This window comes from Macrotis lagotis, chromosome X, assembly GCF_037893015.1.
Source record: "Macrotis lagotis isolate mMagLag1 chromosome X, bilby.v1.9.chrom.fasta, whole genome shotgun sequence".
Taxonomy (NCBI): Eukaryota; Metazoa; Chordata; class Mammalia; order Peramelemorphia; family Peramelidae; genus Macrotis; species Macrotis lagotis.
The window spans coordinates 228,151,256-228,164,015 of NC_133666.1; the positions used below are offsets into that span (position 1 = coordinate 228,151,256).

Here is a 12,760-nt window from a genome sequence, read left to right on the forward strand (position 1 = left end):
TACTGAGTTTTCTGTCATTTGAGATGTTCAAGCTGGGGGAGCTAGGTGGCACAGTGGATAGAGCACTGGCCCTGGAGTCAGGAGGACCCGAGTTCAAATCTGGCGTCAGTCACTTAATAATGACCTAGCTGTGTGGCCTTGGGCAAGTCACTTAACCCCATTGCCTTGCAAAAAAAAACCTAACAAAAAGAAATATTCAAGCAAAGACTCAATAAAAATGCTGGTGAAAGGGATTCTAGTTTGAGTAAAAGATTAGATTTGTTGTTGGAAGCTCTGTAATTCTACCCTTTCATATCATTGCTCTTTACCTTCTCTTTCCAGAGCTTCAAAAAAAAGTCTATCCTTTAAATTCTTTATTTGCTCACCATTTGCTTCTATGAATCCCATTAGATTTTATGATACTTTGCTTTTAATACCTTCAAAATACAGGTATTCATTATGTATATATTTACAATTGTTCTGAAAGTTTTGGTTTCTTTTTTCTTTTTCTTTCTTTTTTTTGTTTTTTTGCTTTTTGATTTTTGGGAGTCAGTGGAGTTAAGTGTCTTGGCCAAGGTCCTCCTGTAAGCTAGTAAGTATCAAGTTTCTTAGGTCAGATTTGAATTTAGGTCCTCCTAATTCAAGGGCCAGTGCTCTATTCACTGCACTATGTAGGCACCTCAAGTAGTTGACACTTATTAGCAGTGACGTTGGGCAAGTCATTTAACCCTCACCACCTCTGCATTAGGGGCCATCTCCAGTTGTCCTGATTCATATTTGGCCACTGGATCCAAATGGCTCCAGAGGAGAAAGTGAGACTACAGCAGCCTCCCAAACCACGCCCCCCCCCCCCCCCAAATCCAATTGATGTGCTTGTCATGGCATCACCTCCCTTATGTCATGTTCTTCTTTGAGAATAAAGGACAAACATCATCACCATTCACTATGTAGGACAGTGTTATGCATATGCTTTTGGAATTGTCTTATATCCTTGGAATTATTCTTTGTAGGACAATTTATTAAGGAATTTTACAAAGTGGCACAGTGCTATTTGGCAGAGATTCCAATTCACTAGAAGTTTATTTATTAAGCACCCACTATGTTCTGTGTACACTCCTAGGCCCTAGGATAGAGGGAATCCATTTAAGTTTGAAAGATAGGAAGAATAAGAAAAAAACTAGAATCATGCAGAATTCCATGATTCAATAGTTGTTGGAGTTATATGCTAGTTACTAAGTCTAAAGTTTAGAAATTCTTATATTTATAGGGATAAATGTGAGCTAGGTAGGGCAGATAATGACACTGGTGCTTTTGAATTTTATTATCTGTCAGCAAGCATTTACTAAATGCCTATGGTATTCAGCTCTATATTTCTGAATATTAGAGAAGAATTGAAAATCTAGTCTCTTTGCTCTTTTTGTTTGTTTCTTTGCTTCTGTTCCTGAGCATTAGGAATACTGGTCTGAGTCTGGCCTGAACCATAACATTTATGTAATATATCTGTGTAAATTTTTATGCATTTTGGATAGTAGATTTGTGTCATATTTGGTTACAAATATTTTCCCTTTTGTAGTTTAACTCAGTTTTTCAGCATTGATTTTATTTATACAAAACTTTAAAAAGTTTTCAAAATAATCTGTTTTGTATTTTATGATTCTGTCCTTCATTTAACTAAAAATTATTCCATACCTACCTCCTTGTCCTTTATGGCCATAGCCCTTGGAAGTTTCTCCTTTATTGTGTCTTGCTGCAACCTCTTCTCTTCTCTTCAAGTTGAATATCGATTTATAATTTAATGGAGTTCATGGTATAAGTTGTTGGTCTCAATCTAATTTCTAGCAAACTCCTTTCTTTGGTTTAATAAACACTGAATTAGAGGATTTTTTTCTTCTAGTTTCTGTGTTTACTTTTGCTTTGTTTCCTATTTTGTATAACTATGTTTTATTTATTTTAGCATTCACTTTTTAAAATTTTGAATTCCAAATTCTCTCCCTCTAACCCCTTTTCTACACAAGGCAAGCAATATATTAGTTATACATGTATAATGTTTGTCCTTCCTTTTTTTCACTTTTAACATTTTATTTGTTTTCCAGTTATATACAATAGTAACATATGCCCATCATTTTTTGCAAGGCTATGAATTCTACAATTCCCCCCCTTCCCCCTCCAAAGGCTGTCTTGACAGTCTCTACAGTGTTTCCATGCCTTATATTGATGTAAATTGAATGTGTTATAAGAGTAAATATAAGAATAAACATACCCCCCCCAAGAAGATGAGAAACCTCAAGGAGAGAGAGAGAGAGAGAGAGAATGAGAATGAGAATGTACTTTAGTCTGTGTTCAGATTTCAATGGCTCTGTCTCTGTGGTGAGTTGCTTTCTTTATCATAAGTCCACCAGAGAAGTTGCTTCAATATTTTTCCCTCAGTTGCTATTACTAACTGTACCTCCACTCTCGTTTATTCTATTCTCTTTCTCCTTTCATTCTGGCCCTATCCAAAAGTGTATTGCATCTAAGTACCTTCTCCCTAGATCTTCCCTCTCTTCTATCACCTATTCCCCCCTTTCTCTCCCCCCATTCCCTCTCATCCCATCCGCTACAGATTTCCTCACCCTATTAAGTGTGTATGTCATTTCCTTCCTGAGCCATTTCCAGTGAGAATGAAGGCTCATTCATTCCCCCATGCCTTCCCCCTTTCCACTCCATTGAAAAAAGCTTTTTCTTGACTCTTATATGAAATCTCTCAGCTTCTTCTTCATCTTCTTTTCCTTCCTCCCAGTACTTTCCTCCATCCCTTTATCACATGCCATTCTATTCCGCTCCTTCTATGTCCTGTCTGTCTGTCTATCTATCTATCTATCTATCTATCTATCTATGCCCCTTCTAACAGCTCTTATAAATGAGAAAGTTCATATGAATTATCAATATCTTCTTCCCATGCAGGAGTCTAAACAGTTCAACATCAGCAAGTTCCTCATAGTTAGTTCTTCTCTTCCACTCTCTCTATGGTTCACCAGAGTCCTGTACTTGGAAAACAAACTTTCTGTTCAGCTCTGGTCATCTTAGGAAAGTTTGAAAGTCCCCTGTTTCATTGAAAATTGATCTTTTCCCCAGAAAGAGGATGTTCAGTTTGCTGGGTAGTTGATTCTCGGTTGTAAACCAAGCTCTTTTGCCTTCCAGAATATCATATTCCAATCCATATGAACCCTTAATGTTGATGTTGCCAGATCCTGTATAATCCTGACTATGGAGCCTTGATAGTTAAATTGTCTGTTTCTGGCAGCTTTTAGAATTTCTCTTTGATTTGGGAGTTTTGGACTTTGGCTATAATATTCCTGGAAGTTTTTCTTTTTGGGATCTCTTTCAGGAGGTGACCGATAAATTCTCTCAATTTCTATTTTACCCTCTGCTTCTAGGATCTCAGGGAAAGTTTGCTGTATTATTTCTTGAAAAATGAAGTCTAGGCCCTTCTCCTGGTCGTGGCTTACAGATAGTCCAATAATTTTTATATCATTTCTTCTGGATCTATTTTCGAAATCTTTTTTTTTTAAGGGTTTTTTTTTTTTTTTTGCAAGGCAGATGGGGTTAAGTGGCTTGCCCAAGGCCACACAGCTAGGTAATTATTAAGTGTCTGAGACCGGATTTGAACCCAGGGACTCCTGACTCCAGGGCCGGTGCTTTATCTACTACGCCACCTAGCCGCCCCTGGATCTATTTTCAAGGTCAGTTGTTTTTCCAATGAGATATTTCACATTTTCTTCTAATTTTTGGCTTTTTTGGCAAAGTTTTATTTATTCCTGCTTTCTTGCAAAGTCATCAGCTTCCTTTCATTCCATTTTGCATTTGAAGGAGTCATTTTCTCCAGAGAGCTTTTTTATCTCCTTTTCCAGCTGGTCAATTCTACTCATTTGCCTTTTGTTTTGCTTTTTTCCATTAGGCCTAAACTGGTTTTTAACATATTATTTTCTTCAGTATTTTTTTGTATTTCCTTCACCAAGCTGTTGATTTGGTTTTCTGATGTCTCTGCATAACTCTTATTTCTCCTCCCAATTTTTCCTCCACCTCCCTTACTTGCTTTTCAAAGTCTTTTTTGAGTTCATCTGTAGTCTGAGCCTATTTTCTATTTCTCTTGGACGTTTTGGATACAGAAGCTTCGATTTTGTCATCATCTGAGTATGTGTTTTGATCTTCCATGGGACTAAAGTAATTCTCTATGGTCAGATCCTTCTTTTTCTTTTCTTTACTCATTTCCTCAGTCCAAGACTAATTTACAGCACTTCCAAGGCATTGGGGTTGTTTTTCTTGGACACCCCACTGGGATCTTTATTCCTCCAAGGTCTTATGCTCTCTAGCCTGTGCTTTGATATGTAGATGGCCCAGTACTTCTCTCTACCCTGGAGATATAAGGAGGGATCCAGCTATCTTAGTATGGAAGCCCAAAAGGCAATATGTGAGTGTAGGCAAACGGCAGACTTCTTTCCCAAAGAGAGAAGAGAAATCTCTGCAGACTTCTCTTCCCGTCTCTGGGGGTACAGGCTGCTTTCTCCGCTGCAGATTCTGTGGCCATGCTCGTCACTCCATACTCACCCAGGTGCAGCAGAGTTCTCTCACTGCCCCTTCAAGCTGTTCCTGATGATCTCTGGGCTGGGCTGGGCTTTGGCTTTTTTTTCCAACCCCTGTCCTGGTGAAACACACCTTTCTTGTGAAACTTCTAAGTTATCTTGGCCTGGGAAAATGGATCACTCAGTCTTTCTATGGGTTCTGCCCAGCTAAATTTTGGCTAGAGCCATTCTTTGTTAGCTTTTGGGGGGTTTTGGGGGGGGGTCAGAGTTCTCAGGGAATGCTGCCTTCATGCCGCCATCTTGGCTCCACCCCTGTCCTTCACTTTTGAAGAAGGAGGTGATACCCTGAGAAAGACATGAATTGGATTTGAGTGTGGGAGATGCTGTTCTAAGGCACCAGCCTCACTGTCTTCTCCAGAATTATCTAGGTCCAGTGGCTGAATATAATCAGGACAACTGGAAATGGGTGCAAAACAATCAGGGTTAAGTGACTTGCCCAATGTTATACAACTAGTCAGAGTCAAATATCTGAGACCAGATTTGAACTCCTCCTTCTTCTGACTCTATCCACCACATCACCCCGCTGCCCTGAGTTATACATATAAATTCTTACAGAACATTTTCATATTAGCCATGTTGCAAAAAAAAGGAAAATAAGAAAAAAATAACAATAAAGGAAAAAATAACATTTCTCTGGATGTAATAGCATTTTTCATTGTGATTCATTTGGAATTGTCTTCAATTATTCTTGATTACCTAGCAGTCAATTATAGTTATAATATTGTTATTAATTATTATTATTAATTATTGTTATAATATTGTTATTGTTCTCTTGGTTCTGCTCTCTTTGTTTTGCATAACTTCATATAAGTCTTCCCATGTTTTTCTTAAGCTATCCTGCTCACCATTTATTAAAGATCACGGTACTATTCCATCACTAGTATAGGTGTCCCTGTTGTTACTTTTCAACATTTGTGTTTTCTTTTTCTATAATGGGAGCTACCTTATGTTTGAGACCTTAAGTTGTCTTAATTATTATTTCTCCTTTCAATAGTGATTTGATTTGAAACTTTTTTAACATGAGTATTTAATAGCTTTGATTTCTTCTTGTGAGAACTACCTGTTGAACATCCTTTGACTTAGTGTAATTGGGAAATGACTGTTTTTTCTTAATAAATTTAGCTTTGTTTCTTATATATTTGAGAAATGAGGCCTTTATTAGAAACACTTGTTGTAAAATTTTCTCCTAGTTTCCTGTTTGCCTTTTAATTTTGGCTTCATTAATTTTGTTTGTCTAAAACTTTTAAAATTTCATTTAATCACATTAACTGTTTTATTTCCTTTGATCTTTTCTGTCTCTGGTTTGGTCATAGATATGAGAGCTAAATTTTCCCATGCTCTCCTAATTTGCTAATAGCATCCTTTATTTCTAAATCATGTGTCCATTTTAGTTTGCTCTGTACCTAAATTCTGTCAAATTGCTTTCAAGTTTTCTCAACAATTTTTGTCAGCTAGTACATTCTTGGCCTCAAAGCTAGATTACTGTTATCATTTGCTATGATCATTGTCTACCTATTCTATTCTACTGATTTACCATTCTGTTTCTTAGCTATCACCAAATTGTTTGGAAGATTACCATTTTGTAATATTGCTTGAAATCTAATACTGCTAGGCTATCTTCCTGGTGATTTGATTGGTATGGCACTGAATAGGTAAATTAATTCAGGTAGAATTATCATTATTATTGTATGGATTTGGCCTGTCCATAAGCAATTAATATTTCTCTATTTGCTTTTATCTGCCTTCATTTTTCTCTTAAGTATTGTGTAATTATGTTCATATAATTGTCTTGACAATTAGACTCCCAAGTATCTTGTATTGTCTACAGTGATTTTAAATGGAATTTCTCTATCTCTTCCTGTTGGATTTTTGTAGTACATAGAAATGCTGATGATTTATGTGGGTTTATTTTATATCTTGCAACTTTGCTAAAGTTATTAATTGTTTCAGTTAGTTTTTTAGTTGATTCTCTAGGATTTTCCAAGTATACTAGTACATTGTCTTCAAAGAGTGATAGTTTTGTTTTCTTATTTCTTTAATTTATTTTTCATGTTGTATTTTTTCTGCCTTCTATTTCTAGCACAATATTGAATAGTGCTAACAGTTAGCAAATGACAAAATAAGTACTTTTGCTTTATCCCTGATCTTACTGAGAAAGCTTCTAGCTTATCCTCATGACTGTTGGCTGTTGGTTTGATGTGTGTGTGTTTGTGTGTGTGTTTGTGTGTGTGTGTATGTATAATTTTAAGAAAATATCCATTTATTCCCATTACTAATAAGAATGGATAATGTATTTTGTCATCAAAAACTTTTTTTGTATCTGTTAACATAATCATATAATTTTTGTTGAAAGGAAAGCTATTATTTTCTAATATATTAGGAGCCATGTTTTTTTTTTTATTCTGGGAATCAGCTCTTATACATCTGTCATCCACTCTCTGAAGAACAAGGCTGATCCATAGCTTGACTTAATCCTCTGGGAACTTGCCATATTGGGTTTGGACTGGATCCCACCCAACTAGGAGACCTTACATCTATTTAGGATGTAAACAATCTAATTGAGGTGAATTTCAGTCCCAGAGCATCAAGTCAGTGTTCTCTGTTAGGCCTTGGGTGACTCAATTCATGACAGAGAAAATCAGTAACCTCGGTAGAGATGGATTCTTTTGTCCAAATTGATAGAAACAGCTAAGTCTCAAAATCGAGCCATGTTCTCAGGAGGAACTAAAGGCTTATTTGAAAATCTACCCCTTCATTAATTGTTAATCAGTCAGGACTGATTTTCATTTATCAGCAGCATCCCCTTTTTCCAAAGATGTTTATAGCATTCTTTGTGTTTATACTTTTGTTTTTGGTTACCAAGAAACACTTTTGATCCATATTTTTTTTTATTATTGGCTAGCCTTTTTAATAAATTGATTATCAATTACTTTGAAACCCTGTCACTCAAAGTTTTCCATTCATCTCAGTTGTTCATCTAAATTGAGATGGTCAATTATACTTCTTTTGCTTTGTTTCTTGGCTATCTAGTCTGGGCCTCTTGATCTACTTTTCTCATTTTTATGTTTTAAACCACAATAATTTTAATGGCTTTATTTTTTAATACATTTATTTCATTTCAGTCCTGCAGATGTTAGTTGAATGTTGTCATTATTGTTTTGCTTAGATATATATAAAGTTACAATCTAATATTTGAGCCTAATGAATGTCTCTTCATTTATTTGTCTCCTTTTTTACTGTAAAAGGAACTCTTATAAGTATCTTGGCTTAAGTATTTTGTACTTATTTTGAAAGGAACTGTCATTTGCTAACTGTTAGCACTATATATAAATGCTGATGGTTATATAGATTTATTTTGTGTCCAGCACTAATATTGAAGATACAGCACCAATTCATTAGAGTTTTGAGGGGGAGGATTTTTTTTTTTGGTAGGGAGGGTTTACTGTTGACTGATTATATAGAATTTTCAGAGTATACCATCCATTTGGTCACTGCCAAGAGAGATTTGTTTTGCTTTTTTTTTTCCCCCACTACCTTTCATTTTCTTCTCCTGTCTTATTTTTTATCTGGAAATTATAGAATTGTTGTTGTTGTTTACCATAACATCAAGGAGGTGCCTTGCCATGCAAGTTAACTGGCAATTCTAGAACTATATCAAATAGTAAGGAACAAGGCATCCTTATTTTATCTGGTTTTGCACTGGGAATGTTTCTTTTTTTTTTTTCTACATTACAAGTAATACTAGTTCTTGGTATTTTTTTATTAATGCCTTTGATTATTTTTATGTGCTTCATTTTGGAGTATTTTTCTGGATTTGGGGGGGAATAAAGGGCAAATTATATAGTAGGTTGAATTCTACAATATTTCTCAGTGTTTATATTTTTTAAAAAGTATCTTTATCAGGGTCGGCTAGGTGGTGCAGTGGATAAAGCACTGGCCCTGGAGTCAGGAGTACCTGGGTTCAAAACCAGTCTCAGACACTTAATAATTACCTAGCTGTGTGGCCTTGGGCAAGCCACTTAACCCCATTTGCCTTGCAAAAACCTAAAAAAAAACCACCCCAAAAAGCATCTTTATTTACTTTAAATTTGCATTAGTTTTATTCTAAATCTTTACTTAAGTCCCAATGATGCGAATCTTTTCTTCAGATATGTAGATTTTAGTACATCTATGTCTGCCCATATATGAGACTGGGCTCTATGTCCTCCTTTCATTAGAGGCTATCTACCCAATATGAGAATAGAGATAATCTTTTCTGCATTCTTTTGATATTGAAAGGATAGTAGTAGAATATATAGGTTATTGTCTATCACTTATTCCTCACCACGTGGCTCATCATTTTTAATCACTTCCTTTCTTTTGTTCTATTTATTTGTTATGTCTTGATGCTTTCAAGCTCACATCATTTTCCTCTTTTATTTGTTAAATCTAATATTAGTTTCAAAATTTGTTACTGTCAGTTTTTCCTAATGAAAAGTTGTATTGGTTGCTTCACAGCATTGGTTCATTTTTCTTTTTATTGATACAAGGTAGTATTAGGGTGAATGGTTAACCTTTTATAATTTTTTTAAAAAAGTCTGAGACTTTAAAATTCTTTTAGTTTTACTTAAGTACCACTGTACTTTTGTTAGAGCCATGGAACTATTTGAAATTATCTAACAAAATACTGCACATTAGGATTTTCAGAAATAAATTTCAGTTAGAGATAGGTACTGTTTATTTCATTTCTTTTTGGGAAGTGGTTCTTAAACCAGGTTTGTGGATGTTTATTTCATTATTGGTCTTTATTAATCTTTTATTTTTATTGACTTTTCAAGTGTTTTGTTTTTGTCTATTGTGAGTGCTGCTGTGCACCTATACATAATAAAAGATTTAAAAAAAATAAAGTTAGATGAAAAATATATAGATTATTTTAAAATTGCTCTCCAGAAATAGACCATGTAGAACCTTATTATGTGAAATGATTGATATTAAACCAATAAGAAGCCAACTTTTAAGGCACAGGATCATCCAGTTGCTTTTGTGATCCTCCAAATTGGCTGTACATATTATGGCTCGCTAGGTCAAATAGTTTCTCCATGTGTGCTTGACCACCATTGCAACCTTTTTCTTTTGATATTATATACTGGGGGTATAAAGAAATTCAGTAGATAGTGTAACATTTTAAATTTTCTACAAAAGTCAACTTCTAAAAATTATCTATTGCCGAAGGTTTTTATGTTCAGTTTGAAATTTTTTAAAAAAACATTTCCCTTGAATTCTGCCCCTGAATCATTATAATATTGGTTATGCTAAGAAATTGCTAGTCAGGTGAAATTAATTTCATAATGTGATTATTTTGATACTTCATTGATTCAGCTTCAACTACTGAGGCTAATGTATAGAATTTCATTGTAAAATAATTAGTTTTCTAGTCAGTATCTGGGACAGCGATCTGTATTATGACTACTAAAGGTGGCATCAGAATTTAGGGACAGTATGTCTTTTATCTAGGAGCACTCAGACCTCTTCTTACTACTTCCTGATTACTAGCTTGAATTTATACATTCTATATTTCTGAAGAACATGGGTAATGATTGACGTGTTTCAAAAAGCTTGCCATCCTTAGTGGATTAAAAAGTATGAGCTGAGAAAAGAAAAATTATGCCTTCAGGGTAAAAATAAGGAAATTTAACATGAAGAAAATTTCCATGAACACACAATTTATGAATGTACATGTAAATAATTTCATATATTAGTTTCTCTTTCACTATTTTGTATACCTAAATATTGTCCATTGGTAACTTTTTGTGGAAGATAATAAGGAAAACCTTAAATCTTTAAACAGATCTTTATTATAAATTTTTTTAAAATATCATTTGGAGGATATGTGAAATTCATGCAAGGAAGCTCAACAAATCTCTACATTGCCTCTAACTGAGCATCAATTTATTACTCAATTTGTTTTTTCACAGGGTGTGATAGGTATACAACTAGTTGTTACCATGGTGATGGCCAGTGTCATGCAGAAGATATTACCTCACTATTCTCTTGCTCGCTGGCTTCTCTGTAATGGCAGGTAAGTCAAGAATAAACTGATTTTGATAATGACTTAAAAATAAATTCAGTTTAACCACACAGTTAACTTTAAAAATGAGTATCAATTTATAATCATAACTTTTTTTTAAAGGTAAGAAAGGAAAGTCAAAACTACATTTTTTGTTAATTTTCCATATAATTTTTTTTTGGTTAGATTGAAAAATGGTCAAGATAAAAGATTGAGTTCCTTGTGAATCAGTTTTGCTGTGTCCTTGAAAATTCTTGTTGTTAGTCGCAGTGGGTTCAAGTGAGCTTGTTTAAATCAACCACAAACCCATCTCTACTACTACAAATCTCTCAGTAGATCACTTTTACCTGATAATGGCAGTTACCTTCTACTTGGAGTTTTCTGAAAGAAGCTCCAAAATGTTGACTTGAAAAGATTATGATAAGGTTGGGAATGAGGAAGTCACTTCAAGTTCATCTGTTTACTTATTATTTTCCATATAGAATATAAGCTCCTTGAGAGCAGAGACTTTTCCTTTTCCTAACATTTTGACACAGTGCTTTGAACATAAGAATTTTAAAAATGAATAGTTATTGATTATAACGTGATTGTATTAACTGAAGTTACCACTGATTTGCCTGTGATATTTCTCCTAGTTTTTCATCTTTGTGAAATTACCATATTCCCTTGATGTATTTTTCATTCATTTTCTTATATTTGGGTATTTTGTGAAAATAGAATAACAGCATATCAACTTTCTCGTGATAATTTTATGTATTTAAAAATAGGTAAGCCTTTATTTTCTTTAATGCTTTATAGATCAGGCCTGTTTCCAAATCTCAATGACTTGAGTAATTTTCATTCTCTCTAGTTTTTTTCCCCCTACATCTATTTTATATTGTATAACCCTGCTTATTTAGTCTAGTAGAAAAAAGGGGATGTTATTCTAAATTAGAGAATTTTAAAATTCAGATTTATAACAATCAATACTATCAAATTTTTTTTGAAAAATCAGCAGGACTTATTTTAATATAATTATGAGTCATTTTTAATTGACATATTGACTTTATGACTGGTTAATAATAGTTAAAAATTTTAAGAGGACTTAATATTTATATTAGTATTATTTAATATTTTATTAATTATAATAATCATTATTTTATAAATATAATTTGTTTATTGTAATTAATTTTAAGAGAATATTAATATTTGATATTTAATATGCACAGTTAATTCATGTAGCATCCTTTTCCCATAGATCATATAAAGGAAACTTTAGGTAGACAAATTTATAAATTTTAGCAAATTTCAGATTTTTTGAAGATGAATTTATATATTCTTATTCTACAGATAAAATTGGACTTAATGCATTATTAAAGCATTGGACTCTTCAGTTCAGTCTATACTACCTCCATTTTATACTAATGACTTCTGTATGCATTTGTATTTTGAGAATTCTTTAAGAATTTTTTTCAAGAGCAGACATGGCTGCTAATGCATTAAATCTACAGTCCATGAAGGCTACAGTTTTTCTTTCACTGACATTTTGTTCCTTGGTGACCTTTCCCTATCTTCATCTATTAGCTGTTTTTATTATGAAAAAAGGTTCTGAAAATGCAGACCCCCATATTTCCTTTATAGTATTCCTGAATTTTCTTTGTAGTGTCACAGTTCATAATATTGTACAAGAGAATTAGTGGAGCAGATTGGAATTGCATGATCAGGGTTTGAATCTTGAATAAGTAAGTCATTTAACTTTTCTGTATCTGAATAATTACAATAATCTAATTTGCCCACCTACTTCACAGTGAAGTAAGGAAAGTATTTTCTAGTATTATAGAACTTTATTGGCTCAGAAAGTATGACCTTGTTGTAAAGTAGATGAGTTGCATTATTTAATATTGCATTCAGTACAAAAATTGATATTAGATGCAATTCATTGATGCCTCTTACATTCTTTACAGAAATATTGTTTCATTTTAGTCAGATCAACTCTCACTGCCTTTTCATATTTTACTTTCTAGTTTTTACCATGCTTTTACATAATGAATGCATGCAATCTAAGAAAGAACAAATCCTAAATTTTTGGTGAAAGAAATTTATTTTACTTTTATTTTGTAATAATATTAATATT

The 12,760-nt window shown here is 33.5% G+C and overlaps 1 protein-coding gene across 3 annotated transcripts in view; it reads left to right on the forward strand.

The window, feature by feature from the left end:
• TMEM161B (transmembrane protein 161B) overlaps positions 1–12,760 on the forward strand; it is a 137,491-nt gene that overhangs the window by 61,993 nt on the left and 62,738 nt on the right. For all 3 annotated transcript variants that reach the window (XM_074202999.1, XM_074202997.1, XM_074202998.1), the window contains exon 2: positions 10,556–10,659. In XM_074202999.1, the coding sequence (XP_074059100.1) occupies positions 10,556–10,659 (104 nt within the window). The remainder of the gene's footprint in view (positions 1–10,555; positions 10,660–12,760) is intronic.